Source organism: Gasterosteus aculeatus, chromosome 4 (assembly GCF_964276395.1).
Source record: "Gasterosteus aculeatus chromosome 4, fGasAcu3.hap1.1, whole genome shotgun sequence".
Taxonomy (NCBI): Eukaryota; Metazoa; Chordata; class Actinopteri; order Perciformes; family Gasterosteidae; genus Gasterosteus; species Gasterosteus aculeatus.
The window spans coordinates 3,293,963-3,321,471 of NC_135691.1; the positions used below are offsets into that span (position 1 = coordinate 3,293,963).

The window sequence follows — 27,509 nt, forward strand, 5'->3', positions numbered from 1 at the left end:
GTTTACATGTTTGATCCGCATTTAAAAGAGCAAAAGGTGTAACAACCAGCTAAAGAGACACCAGCGTCCCAACGGAAATAAAAAGATGTGATGATAAAGTTTGCCATCTGACAGGTCGAGGGATTGTTTCCATTCCTCCTGCAGGCGTGAGCTGATTAACTGGAAACAGCTTAACGTGAGCTTCTTGCTTACAATGACTAACAATCTGATATCAATGGTTGTTTTTTCCAACAATCCGAGGCAGCAAGATAGGGCACGATGAGGAAGAGCCACACAGATGTACAATAGAAATGACTGTGCACACTCTGGCCGTAAAAGGTAACGCGTTGAGGGACGACCGTGACAAAAGCAACTTGAGGTGAGCGCTCCTTTAGGAACAAAACAAAGACATAAATAAAAACCAGGCCGCTGCATTCAAAGCGCTCCCTCGGCATCTGCACAACGTGCACTTTACTCTCATTCTAATCGGAGCAGGCGTCGGCTTTCCGGCCTTTTATTCACCCGGGGAGGGTCTCGCAGAGCGGCCCTCCTTCACGCTCACGCCCGGGAGCTGTGCTCATCAGTTTTTATGGATGAAAAAAAGGCATTGCGCTGTCCTTCTGTTGCATTTCAGGAGGGTATCTTACCTTTGGGTGGTTTGAAACTTTAATGTGTAATTATAGCTAAATCCCACGGGGCTGACTTACCTGCTAAAATCATAGAGCATTATTCCGCGGTTTTCAACATGGCGACAAACGATACAAAGGAAGAGCCAGAAAGACAAAGAGAAGCGAGAAAAACAGAGAGGTTTGTCATCTTTTCAAAAAGTCACAATGTCATTTAATATAAAACACCTTTAAATTGAACACAATGATGAATTTGTCATCAAGAGTTCCACCAATTGAATATACCACTTTGAAAACTGCAGTCCACCTCGGCGGCAGCCGGCGGTCCTTCCGGGTGCACACAGAAGAGGGTTTGAAACATGCATTTACTACATTGTACAAAGTCAAAAGCAGGAGTTTTTTTTTTTTGTTGTTGTTGTTGCTGTTACTGGCAGAGAGTCTCTGCCGCCTCGGGAAAGGATCCAGAGGCAACAGGGAGGGGAGCGCAGGGGGGGGGGGGGGGGGGGGGGGCAGTCTTGGTAGTTGGGCATGTACAGAGGTGTCCATTTGTTTCCCGGCACTTATGGGTAAAGTGCCCTCCTCTCTTTTAGACCGTCAACTGAAGGGAAAGCGGAAACTTGGTGTAAGGCAGGAATTTGACTCAACACACATTTCTGTCAACAGTTGCTTCATTTGGACAAACGTGTCGGTGCGGCTGTCTCTCTCTCTCTCTCTCTCCACTCGCCCGCCCCCCCCCCCGCACCCGCCCGCCATGTTGCTGGTGGCGATTAATGAGTGAGGAAGCACGATGTCCATTCAATATGTGTATTTATTACTCCCTCATTAATGACGTCCCACAGCGGTGCTCGTCCTCTCCCTCCGCTTTCCTACACACACACACACCACGCTCACACTACAGATGCCGCGGAGGTGACGGAGGTCACCTTACTGTCATCCGCCCAGGGCTGCAGGTTTTGCAGGGCGTAGAGGGAGGAGTTGTGCAGGCAGAGGGGGTCCGGCTGCAGGGGCTGGCTCAACGTCTTCTGGAAAGCTTCCTGCTGAAGCTGCAGCATCAGCCGGTTGGCCTGCTGCCTCTCGGCCTCTCTCTCCTCTGCAGTCTGTCTCCTGGGTGGATGGGGGGGGGGGGGGACAAAAGAAGAAGATATAAGACCTTGAGAGTGGGGGGCTTTTATGAGGCATGTACGCAAGATGTATTAATACCGCAGCTTTGTTCGTATTGTTGGTCTCACGTCCTCAAAGAGAAGCAATTACGTTACGAAAATACGAAATAATCTTTCAATGTTTAATATTTAAGCGGTGGCTCCCAAACTGGGGGGGTCCGGGGTCCACGTGGGGGTTTCAAGCTAGAGGGGACATCATGTATTTTCCTCGACAAATGTAAAAATGTGCAAGTGTCTGCATTCACTGAATGTTCAGTACACCTGCGCCTGATACTCCAGCTTCAGCGAAGCAACAGCTGATCGGGATGAGTGACAGCTGCTGGCGAGGGGACGTGACTAACAGCGGGTGGGGGAGGCGAAGAACACGTCCAGCCTCAAGGTGTTAACGGTAACACAAATCCTGTCAGTGCCGTGTTCCCGCGAAGCACACGGAACCAGTGTGTTTTAAATGACACCCACTTTTATACGAAACAAAAAGCACAACGAGGGAACGAATGAAATGACAATAAAGAAGAGGTTACCTTCAAAATGAACCACAAAATACAAATGGCAGGTAGAAATCACAGGAGGAAGCACACCTATAAAAACACTCTTTGCACACCGACTTCCATCCATTAGCCACACATTATTGTTAACAGCATTATCATAATCTGATTCCCCGGCTGTTGATTTGATCATCCTCTTGTTACTAGCGTGGTCGTCACGCAAAGACATCCCTCATGCTCGTCCTACCAGGTGCACACTGCATGGCGATGGCATGAATGGCAGCAAAACTAAGAAATAAAAGAAAAATCCACTTAAGCCGATTTCCCTGTTACCTGTGACAAGCTGTTTGGTCTTGGATTTAGTCAGGCTAGTTTTATTTCGTTTTTATTACATCTTTTAGGAAAAATATAGATCTTGGTTTTTCACTGCTGGAGAATGTGATAATTCATTAGGTGACTTTTTCTAAGGGGATCATCAAACTAGTGCAAAGACCAAAGTTGCCAATGAACGTTAACCAGCCACGAAAAGAACGATGTTTGTAAATGTTTTCCACGTGTGTTAAATTCAAAAGTCATTGGAAAAAGCTTAAGGATCATTTAAACATTAAAACCCTGTGAGGTAATTTAGCTGTTTGTAATACGCTGATGAAAAATGTGTCCCGTCCCTTTAACTAAGGGCGGGGCTGCATAATTAGATTTCCTACTCATTTACTTCCAAATGGCTATAAACAACAGTTAGAGTGAAGTGAAGGAGTGTGTGTGTGTGTGTGTGTGTGTGTGTGTGTGTCTTCTGTCCATGCAGTCGATTCCTCCAGTGAGTGTTTCAGTATTGCTTTGGACAGCAGCTTTCTAAAAGGCCTTTCAGGAGGCTCGGGAGTAATTGTGCTTGGTCAAGTGAACTGGCCTCGACCGGCAGCCTCGGTGCAGCAGAATAGGTGTCGCGTTGTACGACGCCCTCGCCCCGCCTCCACCCGCCGATCGGGCCATTTTGCTCACGTTTGAAGCGACGCGCCGGTGAGCCTTTTGCAAGGCGAGAACAAACGCGTGAGACGCGCCGGGAGGGAAGTGAGACGGAAGGAGCGGCTCCTCCGAGTGAACATCCTGCCCTCATGGGGACAAACTCGAGCACATCTTGAGGGGCGACACGAGCCGCGTGGAGGAGAGAACCGCGACGCCTTTGCATCGACCCCACTCCCCCTTCCCTCTAATCTTACCGCCATTTTGTCCGCCTGTTCTGAAACCAGGTCTTGACTTGTGCGTCGGTCATCTTCAGGGCCTTGGCCAAGGTGGCGCGCTCGGCAGACGCCAGGTACTTCTGCCGATGGAACCGCTTCTCCAGCTCGCAGATCTGCACCCGGCTGAAGGAGGTGCGAGGCTTTTTCCTCTTGGGCGGCGTCCGGTTCTGGTAGGGGTGGCCGATGCGACGGGTCACGGAGAAGGGTGACAGGGCTGCTGAAAGAGAGGGTGGACTTAGTCTGGTTTCTTCTCATGCGATGCATCGTGGATGTGATTGAAAACGCCACGAGAGCATCAGGCAAGAGGTTATTGTCGCTAATTGAGACTTTCCGACTTCATGGCGCCAAGATTCATTTCCGCCAGCGGAGTCATTTCCCTTTCAAAACCGCAGCTTCTGAAATATAAACTTATTTCCCTTGAGGTTTTTGTTCGTCTACGCTCACGTTATCAACACAATCTTGTTTTCCGACCCTTGGTTCAGATAAAAGGATTGTCCATTTCGTTCTGACTCTGGAAAGGCCGGTGTTGTTTGGGGAGTTTAGACAAAAGGCCCAGAAGCTGCCAATTGAAGGAGATATATGTAATTACAACTAATATTCCCCAGCAAGCCGGTTCGTATCGAGAGGACGCTTGAGGTAAAGTCAGAGGCAGAGATATTAACAAAGCCGGGATGAGCGGCAAATTCAAGATGAGATATACCGCTTTGATATAAGTCAAAGGAAGAGTTTTACACTTCAGAAACACAGTTCAATCGGTAAGCTGCACACAAGGAATACACTTGAAAACCAGCTGTGACACAGGTGTGTGTTGGTGGGTGGGGAGGAGGAGGAGAAGGAGGAGGGGGGTGACTCACCTGGACAAGCCCCCTTTGGAAAGGGGTAGTCTGCTAGAAGGCCACTGCCCTCTCGCAGGTGAGCGAGCTCGGGGTAATAGCACTTAGCTAACGTCTCCACTGTGCTCCAGACGGGGACCCTGCCGATGTCTCCCTTTGGGAGAGGACAGAGGGACCCGACGGGCCCCGGGCCCCCCGCGGCCTCTCCAGCTCGGCTCTCCTCTGCCTGCTCCCCTAAAGAAAAGGGAGACACAGTAAGGTCCCACATCTGGAGCTCGTGCGGGCGCCAACGCACAGCAGCTAATCACATGAAGGCTGAACAGAGTCCCCGTTAACCTCATTTACTGCTCCCCTCTTAAGTCAGCGTTTGCGAGGGTTTCGCTCCAAAACGTCTGCCGTTTAGAGGAATAAGTGACAGCAGAGTTGCAAAGATAAATCCCGCATGCTGCTCAGCCAATCAGCATCAGGCAAGCAAGTCGTGATGAAGGTCAAACTAGGGTTTACAAGCCAGTATAATAATATCAACCTATTAAACGCTGATGCTAGCAATCTATTCACTGTCTGTTGTACATATTTTGGAGGATAACAATGTTGTAGTTTTATAATTTATTTTACACAAATGTATTCACCGCGTCTTCCACAAAAAACAATACGCATTTGTCCCTGAAAGTCTCACAATTATGACAGGATTAATCATCAGAAATGACACAACTTCACCCACTTTTGAGAGTAGACCTCATTTAAAGCTGTTGAATTGTTTTTCAATTCATTACATTTCCACATATGTATGTATATATATGTGTGTGTGTTTGTGTACGTGTACTATTTCGTGTCTTGTGTTTCTTGCATATGAATGCGAGCCGTGTTTCTCTCCTCTCTGCCCGGTGGCTTCATTTCACCGTATTAATAACAACGTATCTCCTGCATCATAAAATATCTATGAATCCTGTCTATTTTGTCAGCCGTGGGTAAACAGAAGATCGATGACTGTAACCGGATCGTTCTTGGCCATGGATCCACTCCCGCAGACACATTCTCAAATTTGGAGGCACAACGCAAATCGGGGAATAGTCTTTTTTTTTTCTCCTCCCCGTGTCGTTCCTCCCCGCTGCACGCTGTCTTACAGGCTGTTTTCGTCTGTTTTTTTGTTTTTTTTTGTGTGAGAAAAGTTGCCCGGAAGCCAAACCGAATTATGCAAAAAAAACAAAAAAAAAACATCTGGAGTCCGCCGTGGGGAGCGAGGCCACGGGGCCTCTGCTCTCAGGGCCCCGACGACCCGCACGGGCAACCCGGGCAAGTCTTGAGACGGAGCATCGTCTGCGGGGAGCAGCCAGACGTCAGTAAAGAACACATGGAGATGAACAGCTGCAACGTGCAGTTACGGGAGGTCGCGTTAAGTTAACATTACCTGAGTGCATTTTAGAAATGCAGATTTGGTGCCTTTGATTGTGTTTTCACAGACTCTCCTGTCGTTAACAGCTTTAATCTCATATGTTAATATCGCGCTATATTATCATTACGGGGTTATCTGGTGCTCAATGATAGTAAAACCAACGCTACCCGTGTGACAGTCCTCCCGGGACTTAAACATGCTTCTGTGGTATTTAATCATGACACGGTGTCTCTGACATGCAGATGCTGCGCGCTGCAGACTGCGGCGCCTCTGTGCCACCTTTTTATGCGGAGTTCCCGGTGACTTTATCGCGCTTCTCGCTCCGCGTTCGAAACCCACGGATGTCTCGCTCCAATAGGACTTGTCCCCCGATGGTTCTCACGCGTGCACGCGGTGCAATTAGTCCTCTTTGGTGGGCGTCGCGTCGCCCCACGAGCAGCCCTGCGGGTCACAAGCTGCGAGCGGACGGGCCTGTTGTTGCTCCCAGCGGCAGCTCTGGCTAAATGATCCCGCATTAGGAGGCTATTTCGGGCCATCTGTGGGCTGAACTAATGGACCAGGCACATGCGAGCGCGTTCAGAGGCCTCCCGACGTGCAGGAGGAATAAAGGTTGCCGGGTTAATAAAGCTCAACAGAAGGATGAGAAATATCCGTTCTGCATTCTGATGTTTTTGCACACGGATGTGCACATCTGGGTTCCCCCACGAAATCATTATTATTAAGAGTGAAAACTACTATGAGAAAGGATGTAAGGTCTGGGTATTAAGCCAACATCAAATGAAGACTCGGTAAAATGAAATTATCTTTCGTGGCCCTCGAATGTGGCCCGCGATTGTGTTCATGGTACATTAAAAGACAACGTTGAGTTAAATTATATTTCACTGCAACATTAAATAGCTTTAGAAAATATCCTAATAATCCTGTCATTAATGCCACAATCCCATATAAAAAGTGCACATTTGAAAATTAAATACATCTACTTATAGTGTATGGAGCTTTAATGTCCTATAAAGTCTAAATCTCACGAGATAAAAACGCAATTGTGATGAAAAACGCAAAATGTAGATCAAGATTTTTCTTTTTTTTTTATATAGGATATTCATTATTTTCGACACAAAAAGAATAAATCGTCACATTGCTTCGAACAGCGTGCAAAGGACCGTTTAATCCTAAAGGGTCTCACAACTGAACCACATCGGACTATTTCGTATTAAAAAGAGAGGACATCGTATTCACATTAAAAAAATAATAATTAAAGAACGGAAACAAAATGATCTGACTTTTTATTCCTCTTCCTGAAATGGAAAAAAAGAGAGAAATAAGTGAGAATACTAAATCTGCTGCCTCTGTAATACAATTTAGCATGAGCATAAAAAATGCTGCCGCGTAGGACATGTTTCCCTTAATAATAAAACCAACTATACTTAATAACACTTCCCGGTGACAGCGCCTCCCTTCCCCACTGCGGATATTACCTTTGTAGCAATCTAATAAATATATCCGTGAAGGATTCTAAAGGGGATATTGAAATATAACATGAGCATGTATTGCTATTTATTACACTGCGCGGGACAAAAAGCAGGGACACTGTCTTTTGTCACACCGAGAATCATGGCGGCGTGAAATCACGAGCAAATCAAATCGGATTTGTTTTTATTGGCGCTCCGTGGAGTGTAATGTGCCTCTTTCTGTTTATTGTCAGGAAGCCTTAATAGTCCACTTTATTTTTTATTCTCTCCATTTTTATTATTACGGTGCTCGTTGCTTTTTATATATTTATTGTATTAGTTTTTGGCCCTGTTGATTATTTGCATCAAATTAAATTTCATACACATAGGTGTAAAATACAAATTATAAATAATTTATTTATTATATTATATTGTTAAACAGCTTGACCACTGCTTTTATTTCTATTTTAAGTATTTAAAGAGCCTACAGCAGGTTTATAAGCTCATAAGCATTTTTTAGAAGATTGGCAGAGAGAAATGACGCTGCTGTGGCCTAAACTGCTGTTCCTTTCAAAATAATGATAATAATATTCATAAATTCACGCTGAAATTCGGGCAGCAATGACTAAAAGAATGAAGTAAATATAATGAAATTGCCCATGTGATATAACAAAAACCCACACGTATTAGTTTCATTCAGAGATGGATTAAATGATTATTGTATGCCCTGAAGTTTAAACCCTTCCGTGTGAGTCTGAAAACGCTTCTAGTGATTTATAACGAACATTTAGGCCACGAGACCGAGAAACTAGAGAACCATATTGTGCAATTTGAAAGGTTTCGTTGACGTCCATTAAAGAAGAACCAAAAACACTCCCATGGCTGCAGAGCTGGGAGTGTTTGGCTCAATGTTTAGCTGCTCAAAGCTGCACAAAGACGTTTTTTCTCCTCCGGTTTCAACTCGAAGAGAAAACAGAATAAAACAACACCAACGGAGGGAGAGAGAGAGAGAGAGAGAGAGAGAGAGAGAGAGGAGGGGGAGGGGGGAGGGAGGGGGGCGTTTAAAATGCGCTCTGCCCGTCAGGATGGATGATAGTCCATTTGATTTACGGCCTTTTATAGGAAACAGAGCAGGCTAAATCTGGATAGCGAGTGGGCTATGCGTGTGTGTAGGTGTGTGTGTGCGTGTGTGTAGGTGTGTGTGTGCGTGTGTGTGCGTGTGTCACTACTGCAGCATGCTGCCGGTCTCCTCGGCTGATCAATACGGTGGAAAGATATAAGCTGCGAAATAATTACAGCGACACGAAGCTGGGAGAAATTAAACGAGAGGCCCTCGGTGACTATGAGCAGAATTGATAAGCCTATTTACACTGTATCTTTTTGCAGTTGACATATCGTCCCCCAGTATTTAATAATTAATCCGATAGAAAGAACGGAATTGTGAATATTTAATGCGGTGGAGGGAGACAGGGAGGTGTGTGTGTTGGGGGGGGGGGGGGGATGCTCTTCATTTTCATCTTCATAAGGATGAGGTCATGAGAAGCAGGCCAGTGGCACCATCCCCTCCCACAACGAATAAGGAGAGTACAACATTAGAGACATGGTGCTCCACTCTGTAACTCATAGTATATACATACATATATATATATATGAAATGTTATGCTGTAGAACGGCAAAGAGTAAGATACATTATAGTATTTTCACTGCCACATTTTGTTCAATCGATGGGCATCTACCGGTCAAAAAATAAGTAGAATGAAAATGGAAGCTATGAAGACGTGATTCATCCTGTTTACGTGTAATATATACAAGTATGTCAACGATAAGAGTCTGTGCAAATTCTTGACGTGTGTGGAATTAAAATGACATCATGTTAACAAATATCTATTGAATGTAACACAAATGATCCGTATACTATAACAGTAGAAAGGGATTGGCTTATAGGGAAATATACTTATTATATTATTTTATTTTACACGTTTTATAGAAGCAGTTATTTGGTTAGAATGTTTTCTGTAATTATTTTCTTCTTATAAACGGGGGAAAGTGAATTCTAAAGGTCATTACGTAAAATCTAATCTACAAAATAGTTTTATGATTCCTGCGCCATAAATATTAATAAAACCAAACGATAAAAGAAAAAATCTGGAGAGTTTATGAATTATGGAAATTAATTGATGAGACTAACACCCAATCAATGTATTGCTTTCAAGTTATTTCCTTCTCTAAATGAAAACAAAATGTGCTACGTCACTCTGAGGTTCAAGCATTGTGATTGTATGATAATAATAACAATAATTATACTGATTGCAATAATAATAATAGGTGTCATTTCAAATGCCACGTGTTATTACAACCATGACTCATCTTTCTCAATTGTATCGCGGACGAAAAGAAAAAAAAAAAACCTAAATCATTCTTCCTCATGAAAAGCTGGAACGTCGTTATCCGTCATCCCGTGTAAATGGAGAGTGATGGTCCAATACGGATTCATCAGAACGTCCGTGTCAATTTCCCCTCTCGTTCATCAGACTGCCCTTCCAGCGCAATACAAGTGCATATTCGTTATAGATTACAACCTGGGGAGGAAAGCGCCCCCCCCCCCCCCCCATCCAGCACACATTAACATTCAAAAATCACATCTCACACCTGTAACACCAGGAGGTAAATTGTGTGCAATAAAGCGGGATAACCCGTGTATCTGTTTTTAAAAACACATCCCGGGCGGTGTTGCAGGATCACCAGATCATTATTTACCTGTTAGCCTGTCCTTGGCGAACCTCCTACTGCTCTCCATCCACGGGAAGGTGAAGTTCGTCGCGTTCCCCATCCCCATGCCGGGCACCGAGGCGATGCCGGGTCCGATGCACGGCGGATGCGCGGAGGGGGGCGGATGCGGCGCGGCGGCGGCCGCCGTGGCGGGCGGCGGCGGCGGCGGCGGCGGCATGGGCCTGTGCGCCGGCACCCGGATCACCCCTCCGGCGCCGCCCGAGTTCACGTTGACGTTCATGTTCATGTTCATGCTGACGTTCATGTTCATGTTGACGTTGTAGGAGCCGGCCAGACCCGCCGCCATGGAGCAGGCCGGGTTGTAGACGCTGTTGTACCCGTTGCTGTAGACGTTGGGGGCCAGCGCGTAATCCGGGTCGCCGGTCCGGTTGGGCAGCATGCAGCCGCTGGACTGGTCCGAGCTGTTGAGGATCTGGTCGATGCCGAAGCTGATGGGCTCATGCTGCTGCTGGTGCGTCTGGTTCACCTCCTCGGTGCCGGTGTGCTCCATAGTGGTTGTATTTTACGGTGGCGCGTGTGTCAGATTTAGATCAGCTCGCGCGTATATCTGTCATATAGTGTTTTCAACGAGTTGCTTGTACGGGCGCTGCGGTGACGGACTGTGTTTGGGGGATTTCAAGCATCGACACAGACCGGATCTACTCCCAGGAAACCAATAACGCGACCAGCGCTTTCCAAAATCTTGCCATTATTTTTTGTTGTTGTTGTTGTTGTTGTTGTCCAGCATCGGGATCAGATGTTCCCTAAATAACATGCCTATCCATCGGACCGAGAAGCAGCGTATCCATCTTTAACAGCGCGTTCTTTCCCAGAGAACTACACACTTACACGGCGGCCTAGCAACAATAAAATTAAATTTAAAAAAAAAACACACAACCAAAGAAGCCAAATGGTTATCCGGAGTACTTACAGGCCAAAAACACATCCGTGATTCAGCTCTCTGGAGAGCTTGACGCGCTTTGTTCGCCTGCTGTGGCAGCGGCGGTCCACGCGCAGGGAGGGCAGATACCCGAGCCCGTCGCATCCAAATGAAGCCACAGGCGAAAGCAAACAAGAACCAAAGAGGCGCCGGCGATGCGCGCAGCTCGCCGGGGCTGGACGTTAACTGGAGTCGGCGCAGCGAACCAGGGCTCGGCGGCACTGAGTGGCGGAGAAGTGCGTTTCAGCAGGTGAGACAACCCTCTGCGTAAAAGCTGCCATTCAGTTTTCCACCCAAACCTCGCCTCCCTCACCTTCTCTATCCCCCTCCCTCCTCCTCCCCTTCGGTGGGGCCGTTGGGTTTTGCTCGGATCTCTTAAAGAAGCCGCAGCTGTCTTTCTCATCTGTCGCTTCTCCGGCGCTACGCCGGGAGGTTGTGCGCCTTTTAGTGCTGCTGGAGGCCCAAGTCGCCAACAAATGCGCGTCTACATGTTCAAAATAGTGAAATAGAGGTCAATACAAAGCAGTTTGGATTTATTTTTAATAGCATTTTTTAATTTTCTGTTTTCTTTCTTAATTTATGAAGAAATATTATTCTCCTAATATCAAAATGTGATAATAACTAAAACATGTATGTTTTATTTATTCATTGTTAAATCCTTGGCGGTCATTTATTAGCATTATGAGTTTATCAGGTATTCAGTTAGTTGTATATGTGAGTGTTGATTTTCACTCTAAGACTGCGCATATTAGGTTTGCTTCTTTGTAAATATTTGTTCTAAATGATGTAATCATTCACATTCAGGCCTTTGAAGAATATTCCACGATCCCACCTGAATGTTTTAGAACAAAATGTTAGAGCAGGTGCACAATTTTCTTTTCAAGCCGGCAATAAAACATGAGAGTAGTCTAACGTGATCTCCAAAACCTGTTCGTAAAAATGTGTACGAAAATCTTGAACATATAAATTCGTAACAACACGTAGGAACTGGCGGTGGTTAACCACGCCCCCTGAGCGAACAACATGGCGGACCAGGTCGGATTCTTGAGTGAACGTCTCTCCGCCATGTTGGATTTTTTGAGGGGGTTAGGGTTAGTATTCTATTCTTACAGTTTAACATTGATTTCTCGTTAAAAATGCAATCATAACACATTTATTTTACACCGTTAGACTTCACGAAGTGTGTTTACGGGGCGCAGGTCCCCGTTCACTTTGAACAGGGTGACGTCATCGGTTGCAGTCCCTATTTATTTACTATGTGTCACTACGAATTTGTATCTTCAAGATTTTTGTATACATTTTTACGAACAGAGATCAGGCTTGAGTAGTCATGTGTGTGTGTGTGTGTGTGTGTGTGTGTGTGTGTGTGTGTGTGTGAAGGACCCCTACAGTTTCCCGGTACACCACTTTAGGATGCACCAATATTTGGATCAATGAACGCTGAGCGAATATAAAACAAAATGGCAAGCAGCATCAGATGCTGAGAATGGGCCTAAATGGGATCCCCTTGTTGTTTATAGCAGCCTACATCAGTACACAGTGTCCCGCAAGATACAACAACTAGTGCAACACACTTAGAGAGGTTCAAGCAATAATCCGTTGCATAGAATGAAGCCATAAATCAAGTTGTATGATGGGAATTGAACGCAGGAGAGGCCTGATTTAAAGCCATGATAGGCCCATTCCAGACAAAGTAATGAAATGTAAAGCAATATTTAGTCTGTATTAGGAAATAACATAACGACTCAGGAGTGGTATGAAGGTCTTAAATCTCCAAATGAAGAGGTAAAGATAGATGGATAGATGCATGGATAGATAGATAGGTGGATGGATGGATGGATGGATGGATGGATAGATAGATAGATAGATAGATAGATGGATGGATGCATGGATAGATAGATAGGTGGATGGATGGATGGATGGATGGATGGATAGATAGATAGATAGATAGATAGATGGATGGATGCATGGATAGATAGATAGGTGGATGGATGGATGGATGGATGGATGGATGGATGGATAGATAGATAGATAGATAGATAGATAGATAGATAGATAGATAGATAGATGGATGGATGGATGGATGGATGGATGGATGGATGGATAGATAGATAGATAGATAGATAGATAGATAGATAGATAGATAGATAGATGGATGGATGGATGGATGGATGGATGGATGGATGGATGGATGGATGGATGGATAGATAGATAGATAGATAGATAGATAGATAGATAGATAGATAGATAGATAGATAGATAGATAGATAGATAGATAGATAGATAGATAGATAGATAGATAGATAGATAGATAGATGGATGGATGGATGGATAGATAACAGCTGGAGTCCCATCTCGGAGACGAACATGCTGATTTGAACCAATTATTCAAACTTTTTCTAACCAATAAGATGGCGCGGATCTTCGGTGTATCAATTCAATAAAAATGAAAAATGTCTCTCAATAAAAGCGCGACACGGGGAAAAACGGATTTAATATATCACCGTTTTATTACGCACTTATTTCACTTTCCGTGCGAATAAAGATATCTCTCAACTGCACAAGGTGGCTAGGGGGAAGCATAAAAATCAATTGCGAGAATGCAGGGGCCATATCAATAACGTGCGGGGGGACGAGAGCGGCTGCTATTAGGCCTGTTTATATTTGCGCGTTACAATGAAATGAATAGAGAGGAGAGCGCGCGGCGGGCCGCAGATCAGCTTACTGACAAGGCAATTGTCCTTTTATGCAAAACCAGGGAGATCTATTAGCCTGGAGGCGGGGACGTAATGTTGGGAAGCGTGTTTGCAGGAGCACATCCCTCCTTGTTGTTGTCTGATTGTGTGCGACACAAACAGGGTTGTTTACTCCAGCACGGGGGTTCCCAAACGTCCGTCCGTCGGCCTGGTTCCCGCCGTGTATTTGTCAGAAGGTTAGTTTTCAAGGAGAGTTGACACTTTCCCGCACATTATATTTGAATACATTTTTGGGGGGTGGATCGAGATGCTCAAAGTATACGCTTTTCTATTTTTTTTTCAATCTTTTAATTATGGATCCGTTTCCATATCAAAGACCTATAAGTGGGGTTTTTTCCGGTTTCAGATCGTTATTATCATCTCACATCGGTAAATTCCTGGACAAAGCCCAGAAGTAGTTGCATAAGACGACCAGTCACTGTGTGAATAGGATCACATGAGACAGAATAAAAGGTCAATGTAAATATAAAAAGAACCCACTTCAATCTACTTCAGGATCAAGTAGCACACATATAATGGTAGACTCATAAAAGTCATTGTTGGATTAAAAAAATAAAATCACCTTCAGCTCAAAGAAAAGTGTCACATTATTTGGTGACCCTGCACGTGGACGAGCCGTTGTGTTATTGTATAATGGAATTGTGACAGCACCGAAATATCTCATTTATTTCTTCTTTTATTGCCGATTAAAGACTATTTCAAAGACCAAGACAAAATATAACAAGAAGAAAGTAAAAAATGTATTTCTATTAGTAAGAAAGAAACAGAGACAAAGAGACATCCTGGGTGTGAGAAAGCTTGCCTCATCTCATCACGTGATGCTCTTTAACCTGTAATCATCACGAGCAATATCACAGTTGTCTTTATTGAGCCGGACAACCAGATCTCACACTCAACAACACACCGAGTGTCTCGTTGCATTATTGAGTCCGTTCTCTGGGATCAGTTCGAGCTGCTGCTGTAATGAAGCACAAGGGGATCAAAATGGTTCTTAAGAGTTATCTGATTTCTGATGTGCAGTTTGGGACTCTTCGGGCTAATATGTCACGTTGAACTCCACGTTTGTATTAAAGACTCATCAGAGCAAAAAAAAAACAAAAAAAAAAGATGACTAAACGGTTCTTTTTTTAATCGAAACTACAAAGTAAGCCTCGTTATTCGCCCGCATGTCCCCTCGCTTCTTATTTCCATCAGAGCTCCATAAGAACATGTAGGGTCAGCCAACACCTTCTGCACCAACCTGACCACGTAGTTCTCCCTTTTCAGAAGCACTCTCGTTGTTAGTGGATTTAATGAGATTATTCAGCATGAACTGCTCTTAGTCGCTGTGTTCTCTGAACGCTTTGTTGAAGAGTTCATTTCTCTCCATTCTGACACATCTCTCCCTCTCTCTCCCTCTCTCCCTCTCTCTCCCCCTCTCTCCCTCTCTCCCTTTCTCTCGGCTAAACCCTCTTCCCCCATCTGAATCATTAAAATTCTATCTAATAAGCCATGGCTGCAAAACACCGGGGACGTTAAATGATTATTATCATTATTTAAATGGAGATCCCTTACTTATTATGGGACGCCACTTGGAAAACTAGTTATAAAATAGGCTAATAAGAAGTCCACCTATAGCTTTTGAATGCAAACGTGAAATTATGTTGTGCAAGACAATCAGCAATTTTACTAATGCAATAAGGCCCCATAGCCAATTAAGGACCCCAGCACCCCCCCTCTCTCTCTCTCTCTCTCCCTCAATATGTGAGCGCCTCTCTGCCTTTGCCCTGAGGCGTTGTCTATGGTTGCCGGCTGTGCGTGATGAATCGTTATCTGCAGGCCACGCTGCTCGTCTGGGTAATAAAGTACCAGCAAAGCGCAGACAAAAGGAATTTGTCACAGGTGCCTCGCCGGTGTAGTAGCGACCTGCCGGTCGGCTCTGGTCGGCGTTTTGGGGGGACCAGGGGCCTGCAAACCACATTTAAACGAAGAGAAAAATAAATCGAGAAGCAGAAAATAAATAAATGTGCATGTTATAATGTGAACGTTTTCTTTATTTGTCATTTATTACTATTTTTCCACAATCAGTTTATTGTAAAAAAAAAAACCCGCTTCTTTTGGACCGTGATTGTGATTGTGTTTTTATTATTACTCTGCTTATAAATAACTATCTGGTTGGATTTGGTTCTTTCATTAGACCGAACTGACAGATACTGGCAAACACGCACGCGTGTATCAACAGAACGTGCACGCGCATGGTTCAACTCCTTTACCCGCTGTCAGCTGGTTGTGTGGAGTCTTGTCCGAATTGTGCCCTGACAACAAGGAGAAAAACAGGGCTGAAGGGATTATGGATGTCTAGCCGCTAAGTTGTCCGATAACAGACGCATTTAAATTGACAGCAGAAATGATGGCTGACCTGAGGCAGAAGGGGGGGGGGGGGGGGGGGGGGGGGCTCTGTAATCAAGGATGTCACAGGTTAGCTTGACGAAGCCTGGCATCCTCCCTCCCGCACTGGTCCTGTTTGGCTCTCTGTTCCCATTTGGTGGAGTTTCACAAGTTACACCCAGAAATAAAACTGTAGAAAAATAATTAGTTCATGCATTCATTCATCCATATTCCATTTCAGATGCAACTGCAGTGAATAAGTGCAGCATTCATTTTCAGGAATGTCACCAGACGCCCAGTTCGTAATAATGCGCAACTACTTTTGTGCGTCACTTCGGCACAGAGACCTCCAAAGACACGGTCCTGCTTTTTAGATCCATGCTGCAGATTAAAAAGTCTCCTCAGCCCAAAGATCCACCGTGTGATTCTGTGGTCTTGGTGGAAGTTTCCATTGAAAGGCATCAAAGTTCTCCGTGAGCTTCTCATCATTCTGCAAAGCCAACTTAATTTGCCTCTTATACATCTGTTGTTGGAACACAGGGTATAAACATTGTAAGAGCATGATTATTATTATAAACATTATTTACCCGTTTTAACTTGACTCTTTAATGCATAAAAAGGAAGCCTAGACTTTTAGAAAATAAAACAGGTCCTTTAGTTATTTATGTATTCCCCCAAACTCATTTTTTAAAGGGTGGATTCCCTCATATTTTATTTTTTTTAATCACCAGTGAGCTTCTATAAGGACGCGCAACCTGTGAAACCTCTTTGCTTCAGAGTGTGGAACAGAACGGAGCAGTAAGCACCACCTTTCTCCACCCTTCAGGCTCCATCTTCCCCCAGCGTGCACGCGCGCCACGTGGAACCCTTTTCACTGAGAGTGTGGAATTACATTATTCTGCATTTGGAGGGTTCAGTCCTTGACTCCTCGCCTCCCTCGGGGGAAAACCTGGCGCCTCCTGCCCGGATCAGACGACTCGGAGCTGGACGGAGTGGAGAGGGGGAGGCGGGGGAGGCGGGGGAGGAAAAACAGTTTTTAAAAAAAAAAAGGAGAAAAAAAAAAGGAGGAGAAATCGGTGAAATGTGGCGCGGGGAGGATGGAGGGATGTCATGAGTGGCAAGAAAAGCAGGTAATTCCTTTGTAAATATTTACTACTATTATTATTATTATTGTTACTATTGTTGTTGTTGTTGTTGTGGTTGTTGCTGTTCTGACTCAATCGTTATTGATAAAGCGAGTTCCGTTTTGGGAAAAAAATCAAATCGAAACCAAAGGTGAAATAAAACCCGTCATTTCATTACCCGACGTGAGATTTCTCAACGTCATCTTTCCCACTTTTCCTTTTAAATAGAAACCGATTCATTGGGCTCTTCCCCGCTGTTTGCCTCAGATAAACCTATCGATTAGACATCAGTGAGATTCTCAACCAGAGCTTTATTGAGTAAGTTGGTGAACCTTAAAGTGAATCACAGGAACTGCTCTGCCCCTCCGGTGAACTATTTAGTTGAATCTAATTTACTTTGATAAAGACCATCTATTTTATTCACTCCCATCGCCATTTTCATCGGGGTTTATAGTGCGACCGCGAGGGCATTGTGTGGAGGAGCTTTGGGTAGAAAGAAAGTGAAGACAGTCCCTGTATTCATTGTCACGGTCATTCATTCAATAGAAAATACACCTATAATTATCATATTATTACTAAAAGAAGGACTTAGGAGAACTTACGTACTTGCTATAATTAGTCAAATATGAATCAATTATGTCAATGAGTCAATGATGTGCTAAAGCACCATTCATATTTTCTAAATCAATACTTAGTCAATACATTCACATTTTAATGTGCATTTCTCTTTTGTCTGCAGGAGTCACGACGATGGCACAACTGCTGCAGGAACAGGGACCGTCCTTAATTTGGGGAGCTGCATCCTGCTTTGTTACTAAATCTAAACAGATCGACCATTGATGGTGTTTCATCGAGATCATCCATTCATCATATTAAATAAACAATTCACGGGGTAATACAGTTTTTCTTAGCTTACATTTTAACCTGTGATTTTTCTTTATGCAGTTACCGAAATAAGAAAAACGCGTAATCATATCATAATATTTATATACGTTTATACGTTTTTATATATTTTCTATATATATTCTTTCAATGCTGCTGCAATTGTATGCAAAGTGCTCTATATTTAACTGAATAAACTGGAGATAGATCCCTCCAAAACAAATAAAAACAAAAACAAGTGTGTGTGCAGCGTGTTTGCGCTCCTCGCGCCCTCATTCCACGGCCTCCTCTCCACGTGCGTCGCCTGGAAGCGTAATTGGCCGTATCATTGGCTTTTGTCGTGTTTACAAAGCGGGCAACAGGAGCGGTAATTCAATTTCCTCTGGCGCATCGAAGAGCCACCAGCCGCCTGTCAGGCCGAAGATCAGCCTCCGCAACCCCGGGCGGCGGGCAGGAGATGGGCCCGGGGCGATTCTGGAGAGGTGGGGGGGGGGAGATCTGGGACATCTGCCTGCAAACAAAAGTGAAAATGAACGAAACCCTGGGACGTCACTCGGTGTCTGGTGACATAAAGCCGTGGCCGTAATAGTGTTTATTCAAACGTTATAATCGTTAATAAGGAAAGATGCTTCATTGTGTACATTTCTTTTAATCAATGTCACTTTGTTATCATATTATTTTTATTAACATTTCCATTATTGATGTATGTATTATTTATTATATTCATTTACCCATATTCATCTCTTGTTTTTACTTACTCAATATTTTCTTATTTTCCTTTTACAATTTTTTTTTTAACAATCAAATTCATAATGGAGATTATAATGGACATTAAGAGCCGGGAAACGCAAATAAATTATTGTACAGGATGTCATTCTGGGTGTATCAGCTGTTTGGGTGATAACAAACCTCCTTCAAGGGCCGACAGACTTGCAGAGCCAAATTCACATTTCATATTCATGTGGACACATTATGTGAAGGACTATCAAATCATCACAGGGATGTGGAGTCTGTGAAGAGGGAAACATACTGCTGATTTTCTAAACCACAGGAAATTAGGCTTCGGTTTTTAATGATGATCAGCAACTAGAATTTATCCCCCGTTTCATTAACCACAGATGCTAATGGGAAGGCTTTATTTCCAGAATGAGGAGATTTGAGGATTTAGGAGCCGAGAGGCAGCAAAAGACAAAATGACCACAGCCCATCAAAATGATTGTGTTAACATGCAAATATGATTCGTTCTTTTGCAAATAAATAGTGTGTGACAGTCAGTTATTGAAGACAAATGAACATTATAGTATAACAAGTATAAATCTGCTCTTCCCTATTGTACCCAGATTATGTCCAAAATCAATTACATTTGGTCTACAAAACCCTTCCCTTGTATATGTTCCTGAAATGTAATAATACATTTAAATGTACTTGTAACATGGAGGAAAAAATGCCTCTTTGTTGGCATCGTGCACATCTGAGGAAGAATGAAAGATGTGCCGTGCTGTGTTTGCTAGAACACAGAGAGAGAGAGAGAGACATTGCCCATTAGGCCTGAGGGTACATATTTATTAGAGAGCCTGGCTCGCCCCCCTCTCTCTCTCTCCCTCCCTCCCTCCCTCCCTCCAATCAGGGGCGGTCCAAAGGACGAACAGAGGCGGGGAGGCCGCGGCGGTGCACCAGCTTCCGTCCGGTGTTGGCGCCCAGTTTCCTGCTCTCTAATTACGCCGTGATACAACGCAATATTCCCACATAAATCCACCGCGCAGCCCATTAAAGATACAGCGGGTGGAGATCATTCACATCACGGCCTCCCGGTGCAATGCAGCACAATTTACTGGCGTCCGCGGTGCCTCCAAATGTGCCAGGTCCCCCCCCCCCCTCCCCCCGCCCCGGTTGAACGGCAACCATAGGCATTAACTCAACATAATGTCTCACAAATTAAAGTATTGCTGGGGCTACCACCGCCGCGTCAGATAAATGTGCTCTATTAGGAGGCCTCAAGCTGTGCGCAAAACAATTGATTGCTTGTTGGTGTTTTCATATGGCGTCCGCGAACCCCGCGGAGCCACGGGGGCCACGGGGCCCCCGCCACCTGCAGTCGGTCTTAGTCGATTGGTGTTTTTCCTTCCCTTGCTCTAATAGGATAGCTGGTTACACACACACACACACACACACACACACACACACACCGTTTATATTTTCTTTATTGAGGCTGTAGGAAGACGGTGCAGAAGGGGGCTGGGATTTCAACCAGGGCCAATAAGGGCAGATGTGATTGCAGAGCCAGCAAGGTGTTGACTGTTCACTTTCTGAGATTTCATATTGTTGTTGGTTCATATCTTTTTGGTTTCTTTTGAGGATGTGACCGGTTTCTGATTCCTGACATGTTCATCCCGCAGAGTGCAACAGCAACATGAAGGTGTCACATCGGTTTGCTGTAAATAAAGCTCCCCGGCTTCCTTTGCCAACATGCCAACACGGACTCATTCCTCGTGAGGATTGAGGAAACAATGAGGAATGAGAAAGGGGAGGAACTGAATTCAGGGTGTTACACCTAACTTATGCGCTAAGATATTAGCCACGCTTTGAACATAGATACTTTAAAGGGTTCTAAGCTTGTAATAATCAGCCATCATCATCATGGAAGAAGCCGTCATTGTTCACATTGCTAAAGTCTGTAAGAGGTAAACAAACCGAAGAGTGTTTTGTTTGAACATGGCTGCGCACATACAACACACCAGAAAAAAAAGAAGTAATTCCCCCGATTGCAAATTTGCATCGTTCATCTCAGTAAACGAACTCCGTTATTTGTTGCACTCCTCTCCGGATTGAAAGGAAAAAGCTCAATGCACCTAAGAGCGAAAGCACAGCACTCCGAACCGCCGTCTTCCATCAGTGTCTGCTGGTTGGACGCGGCCATTACTGGAGTCAGAAGCCGGGTGAGAGCGAGCCGGCGAGGACGCCACGGCATTAATTGACGTTTAGCTCGATCCGTCTCATAGGTGTTTGACTGCAGGTGCGGCAGCGGAATTGATGCGAATGCCCCTCCAACCCCCAAAACCCCCCCACACACCCCGCTGCTCTTCGCCATCCCTCACTTTCGCCACAGCCATCAGCCTCCTCCGGCCCTCCGGCCGCTCCTCGCACGCCTCTGCCCGGTGATGAATAATACGAACACGGGGCCGACCGCGACCTCCGGTATTTGGTCATCATTAGGACACAAACATGCTCCTCTATGTTTATTAGCAGCCACTTGTCTCGAATAAAAACGCAATCTTAATACTTCCTCTATAAAGAGAAATATAAATCATTGATATCTTGAGGGTACATATCAGCTTTAACATTCACGACATCCTAATGAGACAAAAGCGTGCTTGGACAACAGAAGGAAAGGGTGCAGCCCTTCATGCACTATAGATGCTGAGCCTCCCGCTGTAAACTGGGTGTTTTATCTTGGGGATGTGAGCGGCCAAAAGGAGGCCTGGCTTTGCAGCGCCAGCCAAGGCGGCTAATTGCATTTTCCATCTCGACAAGAATGGAGGATTCCTTCCTACGTTATTAATCATAATGAGTGGAATATAATAAGCTACCATACATCATGCCGTTGACAGTCGTAGTTCACCATTTGCAAGGCTAAGCATTCTTTTTTTTGCTTATAATGGCCGTAAACTGGATTAAGTCACCCTGTGTTGGACGGCCTTAATCAACTGACTTTTGGCCTCATCCGCCGAGGTTCTGGACTAATATCAAGAAAGTCACTGTCCAGCTTTCAAATGCTGTTCATGAATCTGTGGGACGAGATTCGAGAACTGTTTCACGCATGGCTACCATTATAATCATTGAAAATGATCATATTTAACAGCTTTTTTGTAACATGTTGTAAGTCGCTTTGGATAAAAGCGTCAGCTAAATGACATGTAATGTAAATGTTATGTTAAAATGTTGGATGGAAAACATAGCTAAAAGGTCCCAGTCAATGATTTCATTTCTCAAAGTAGGAAACAAAACACGATTGAGATATTTATGATTTTAAAAAAAAGTAAGTATTTATTTGGTGGCTCCGATAAATGTTCTGTTTGCTTAAGGGCTGAATTGTTAGAAAGTGGAAGAAAGTGGAAGCGTTCGCGGGTGGTTAGCTTAGCCTACCTTGCGTTAGCTAGCTTAGCTCTGCTTAAAGTCATCGCAATCTATAGACCTCTCTGACAGAAAGCAATAAACAATGTTTTCCTAAATGTCAAACAATTCCTTTAAATGCTGATGAATTATAGTCTGATGAATAATTACTTTACAGTCACTTTTCCCTGCGCTATATACCAATAATCCCTGGATTATCTCTGAAGGATGCAGACAAGCCGCACTATTTGTTAGTTGGATGTTAGATGTTTGCAAGCATGTGCAGGTGGTCCCTTTTTTCGGCAGGTCTTATCCCAGATATGATGTTCAAGGTGACAGTGACAAACAAAAAGCCACGTTTCTTCTTTTGTAGTGGTTTTGTAGTCAACCCTGACATTTCTGAATCAACCAGAGGAAGCCGATTCCATCGCCCTGTTTAATAAAGCCCCCCGAAAAATGAAAAGATCCTGAAGAGTGGCAATGCCTCCTGAAGGCCATCTGGAGAGAGAAACAGCACTGCATGTAATTCATCATGACTGAGCTCTCTACCCCCGGGCTTCTCCTACAAAGGAAAACGAAAATCTAAGAAACTAACAAATAGGAAATAAAGGCATTTCTCCTCTTAATCCCCCTCAGCTCAAGGGTGAAAGACACAGTTTAAAGACTTCACAGCCGCGCACCAGCGAGATAAGGTCTGAGTCATTCTGGTCAGTATTTTCGATAACTTCATCAATTGTGGGAAATGCAATCAGATCCAGTCCGACTCTTCACTGCTGTTGCCCTCTGGGAGGCTGAGAGAGACATTCATTTTGGCGAAGAGGGCACACAATCTCCCTTTTGTAATTAAGAGTACCCAAATAAACTGTGTGTGTTACCCCTGAAGTGGAACAGTTAGAAACAAATAAAAGGCTAATGAAGAAATGATTGCTCTCATACAGGGAAGGAATCTTGAGGCGGAGAGCTGCTTGCGTGCAGCACTCCCAACTTGCTTTGCTCGTGGTGGAAACCCGTTGAAAACCAATGAGGATGTAAATGTGCGCAACTCAAGAGGTGAGCTAACTGACCTCTGCCATCTGTCTGTTGTAGCATGTCTAGGTGTTCTATATATTTGCACGATATTCCCACATCGTGCGAATGTTTGTCTTTGTCTCCACACATCACGAAACCTGACCAATGGATGAAAGAACTGTCAAAGTTTTCCGAATCTGATCAAACTACATCTGATCGACTCCATGGCCGGTTGATTTGCTCCAAAGCAGCTGACGTAAAGTCCAATCAAGACGGTCTCATCCAACGTCGCCGTAAAATGTTGGGTATGTTAATTTAAAGGACACCTAACTTGCGCAACGTATTTATGGCGCTTGTTTTACCCCAGGTGACGAGTAGTTTCCAGGGACGGAGGAAGTTTATTTCTCGCGTTGATGGCGTTAGGTCCCGCCCCCGAGCAGCTAGTCAGGCTCTCAATCCTTCTGATGCCACGCTATGATTGGCTAGTCTGCATTCACATGGCGGGAATTTTTTACAACAAATGTTTGGTTAAAAATGACATAGTTGAATAGAAACATGGCTCTCAGCGACAGTAAACAGGACGCTAGCTTGCCCTGGCCACTTCCCTGCCCCCTTCCTCCCTCCTCTTGTCTTCCACGTCCCCGGCTTGTTTCTCTACATGTATATAGGAGTGTGTCTGCGTCTCGTCTTGCTGTCAGCCTGGACCCAGTCTACCTTCACACCTGCCTGCGATCGGCTCATCGCCTCCGTCAGCTCGCACATCTGCCATTCCTTGGCTCAGCAACGCATCCGCCTCGGCCTTTTACCCGTAATGATCTTATGCTCAGCTGCCTTCCAGTCTGTCAACCGTCGTCCTCGCCTGTGCCTCGTCCATTCAGATGTTAAACGTATTGAAACACCTGACTATTCATGTGAATTTAGTACTTTTGGTAAAGATCTGAATACTTTGCCTCAGTCGGTCTCCAGTCACTGCGAGCTGGGGATCACTGGAGCACGTCAGGCGTCCAGGAGCTTCCCATAATTAAAATGTTTCTCAGCGTCTCCGTTACCTTATATTTCTTAAAGTGTGAGCGGTGTTGACTTTTCCTCGGCAGATAACTGACGGCACATCAAGACGCTGAGCCACTGGCGCTGAAAGGTTTCGACTGAAAGGTCTGAAAGTTTGCGAATTCCAAAGTACAACTGCGTCTCCGGTTACAAAGCGAGGTCAATCCACTTGCGGTGACTAGATTTTAGCGGTGAGGGCGCCATAGGTGGATGAAAACACAACATGTCGGCTATTTCAGGGATTCCAGCTGCCTCGCCCCGTCGACACATTTCAATATCACCTCTTTCTCTCTGGGAGTGCCGCAGAGAAGGGGTTGAAATTTGCAAAAGTGCCATGAAAAAGTGGACGGCCCGTGGAGAGCGTGGCACATACCTCCACCCGGGGCATTTGCAGGGGCTTGTTGGGCATATTGGCGTATCAACGCTCATCTGAAATGTGATCTTCCACATCTGCGCCGTTGCACCGCGGCCAAATTCCTGGCTACTGTAACTAAGGGGATTGTTTTGTTCCACGGCAGTGCAACTTCTACACTCCTTTGACTGTCCACACATAAAAGTGTCAAGATCGAAGGGTCTGGATTAAAAGTGAGTGAAGCGGCAGCTTGTGTGATGCGTGTCTGTCGTCGGCAGCACGGCCGTCCAGCAGGAGGGAAACGCATTAGTCCCGACGGATCGCAGTCCCCCGGAAACCAGATATGCCGCTTTTATTAAGAAGGACACAAGTTAATTTATGTCAGAGCTTAAAACGAACCCGTTGCTGCTTCTTATGTTAATGATGAAGCAGGTGTGGTGGGGTTGAACCAGAGAACAACAACTGGCTCCGTCTCGCGGTCCCCCAAATGGATCCTTTAGACTATCAGCCATTTGAAGGGTTTATACCGTTTACGTTCTAAATGGATCAAACCCACGGGGACCTTTTAGAAAAATAAACACAAGAGCGTGCAGGTACAGGTTTTGACCTCTAACAAGTCCCGGGAAGGATGTCAGGCGAAAGCGTTACTCAGCAGCAGAGTCGGAGGAGGAGGAGCCCGACACCGGTGAACTTTGCACGGCGTGTCCGTGCTCGCAGAGGGCCTCCGCTTATGTATCGACACATTCCCATCCGCCGTTGCCTCGGCAGAGCAGGAGCTTGATGATCGCAGTTTGAAACCATCTCCCTCCCTCCTTCACGAGCAACGGTCGACACGCTGACTCGAGGAATGAGCGACTCCGACTAATGCTGAAGAGAGGCATCTGGATAGCATCGCCGGTCCGGATCCTCCGCACTCTCCGGCCTCTTGAAAACGTTTTGTCGCCATGCTGTCCAGGCTGCGCCATTTTCATTCCAGCGCAGCCGCTCTGCTCTTCCACCTGTCATCTGCACTCTTGGCCAGGCCCCCTCCTCCCCGGCCGACCTGCTGACAGCTCCTGAACGTGAGCGGAGTCACAACAGCAGCAGCGCCAGGGGAGGAGCGCATTGATACGGCCCACAAACTGTATTTAGCTGCCACCGCGCTCCTCTGCTGATGGAGGACTCAATATTCTCGCACAATTAAAACTAACCTTTGTGGGGGACTAATCGTTCCGCGAGTTACTGAAGGGAACAGAATTTTATTAAGTAGAATATCAATAATAGTTAGAGCTCGAGCCCCTGATGTCAGCGAGAGGCAGCAGCTCGGAGAAATTAGAGGCTTAATCATGGAGAAATAATAAAAACGTGAGCCCTGCTGCAAATCCTTTTTTGCTACGTCATTTACGTTTTAATTGAACTAAATAAGTAAAAAGAGTTCAAAATGTAATGAAATTACAATACATTCAACAATCAACCTAAATATTGGCGAATTTAGCAGTGCATGTTCGACAGGAAACGCATGACTTCCACTCAGGAACCTATTTTTTGGTTTATTTACAAACTAATTGATGTGACAAGTAGAAGTAGAAACAAACACAAAACCGACGCCTGAGAACAAGCGGACATATAAATAGATTTGGGTATAATTTGTTTCTGATGAAAATATTCCTAATTTTCTCGCTTATATAAAAAGGTAGAGTTTGATGCGTAAAAAAAATGACAATGCTCATTTTTCAAAAAAAGCTACCTACTGAGTAAGAGCACCTTCCCTGACTACTTCGATGTGGTTCCCAGACGCCCCGTACTCATTTGAAGCCGAAATTCCTCCCAATTTGTGTGAGGAAAGAAATGTAAAGAAAAATGAAAGAAAAGTACCCTTGGAAAGCGCTGTTGGAAATAATCTTACATATACAAAATACTGGTTAATAAATGTAATTTCTTTTCTTTTCTTGTAACACATACCATGTTTCCTGGGCCTTGTGGGCGCTATGAGCACTCGCGCACTGCTGGAGACTGTTCGCATTTCACTCTTAAATTTCAATTTGTATCTTGCTGTTTCCTCAAGTGCCCGTATGCTATAATTACATTTGGGCAACGGGGTCCACGGTATTTCAATTAGGAAGAACGGGGCCCGTTCCACCGCTGCAGCCCCACTTTGTGAGGCAGGCTGACAGGAATGCAGCGATGTCATGTGATGAAGGCCAACCAAGCAGGACACTCACCTGGGTGCAATTTTACAGCAAAAATATTGCCCAGTTAAAGCACTGCAGCAGCGAAATTTACCTTGGTGCAAAACTTTAGTAATGAAGAAACTGCATTACATGGCAGTCTTATTACAAATGTTCCATGTAGGAATAATTAGAAATAGAATAAACAAAAATTAATGTCTGTCTCTCTGCAGGTGACAGTAAATTATCTTTGCCATGGTTCCTCGGTGAAAACACAACAAAAGAAAAACAATTATACACCAAACAGATACACGCAACATTGGTTTTGAGCCCCCCCCCCCCCGCCGAATCATCACGCTCAGCATGTAGACCTGCGGGGGGGTCAAACATCTCACAAAAATCTCATAAGAGCATTTGACCACACCAGGAACAGGACAAGATTCGCAGTGGTTAACATTCGCCTCCATCAACAGGGAAATAAATTGGACAGGTTGCAGCTTCGTAGCTTTTCGTAGAGCCTCGATACTGATCTCTGGGTCTTCACAGGATGTCTCCCCCCACAGCGGGCGTGGACGCCCTCAGCCGCCGCAGCCGGAGGCGTGACATGTGCGGCTCGAACCATTGATGTCGGCCCACAATAACCCGGAGACGAAACCGAGGGTGTTTGGAGAAACTCAAACGCTACCACCATGGCTTTTGCTTTCAACAAAGCCGGCCCGGATCGAGTCACCGGCCTGGCTCTGATCTCCTGCTCCAGTTGCGTTTCCCCCCCCCCCTCGGGTTAATGGCCGTTAATGCTGAAGATGGTAACACGGATGAAATTCTCTGATCTTTCCCGATAAGGCCGA

General features: G+C 45.0%; 1 protein-coding gene across 13 annotated transcripts; it reads right to left on the bottom strand.

The window, feature by feature from the left end:
- Positions 1-796: 796 nt before the first annotated feature.
- On the bottom strand, positions 797-11,210 carry tlx2 (T cell leukemia homeobox 2). 13 transcript variants are annotated; one of them, XM_078101933.1, is made up of 6 exons: positions 10,860-11,132; positions 9,917-10,785; positions 4,340-4,552; positions 3,465-3,699; positions 1,529-1,709; positions 797-1,203 (listed from the first exon to the last, which is right to left on the bottom strand). In XM_078101933.1, the coding sequence occupies exons 2-6, from the start codon at positions 10,437-10,439 to the stop codon at positions 1,192-1,194; spliced, it is 1,164 nt and encodes a 387-aa protein (XP_077958059.1). In that variant the 5' UTR covers positions 10,440-10,785; positions 10,860-11,132; the 3' UTR covers positions 797-1,191. The 13 variants fall into 13 exon arrangements, with proteins under 13 accessions (XP_077958059.1, XP_077958057.1, XP_077958053.1 ...); XM_078101931.1 differs by having other exon boundaries at positions 3,465-3,702; XM_078101927.1 differs by having other exon boundaries at positions 1,534-1,709; positions 3,465-3,702; positions 9,917-11,210.
- Between the last annotated feature and the right edge of the window lie 16,299 nt (positions 11,211-27,509).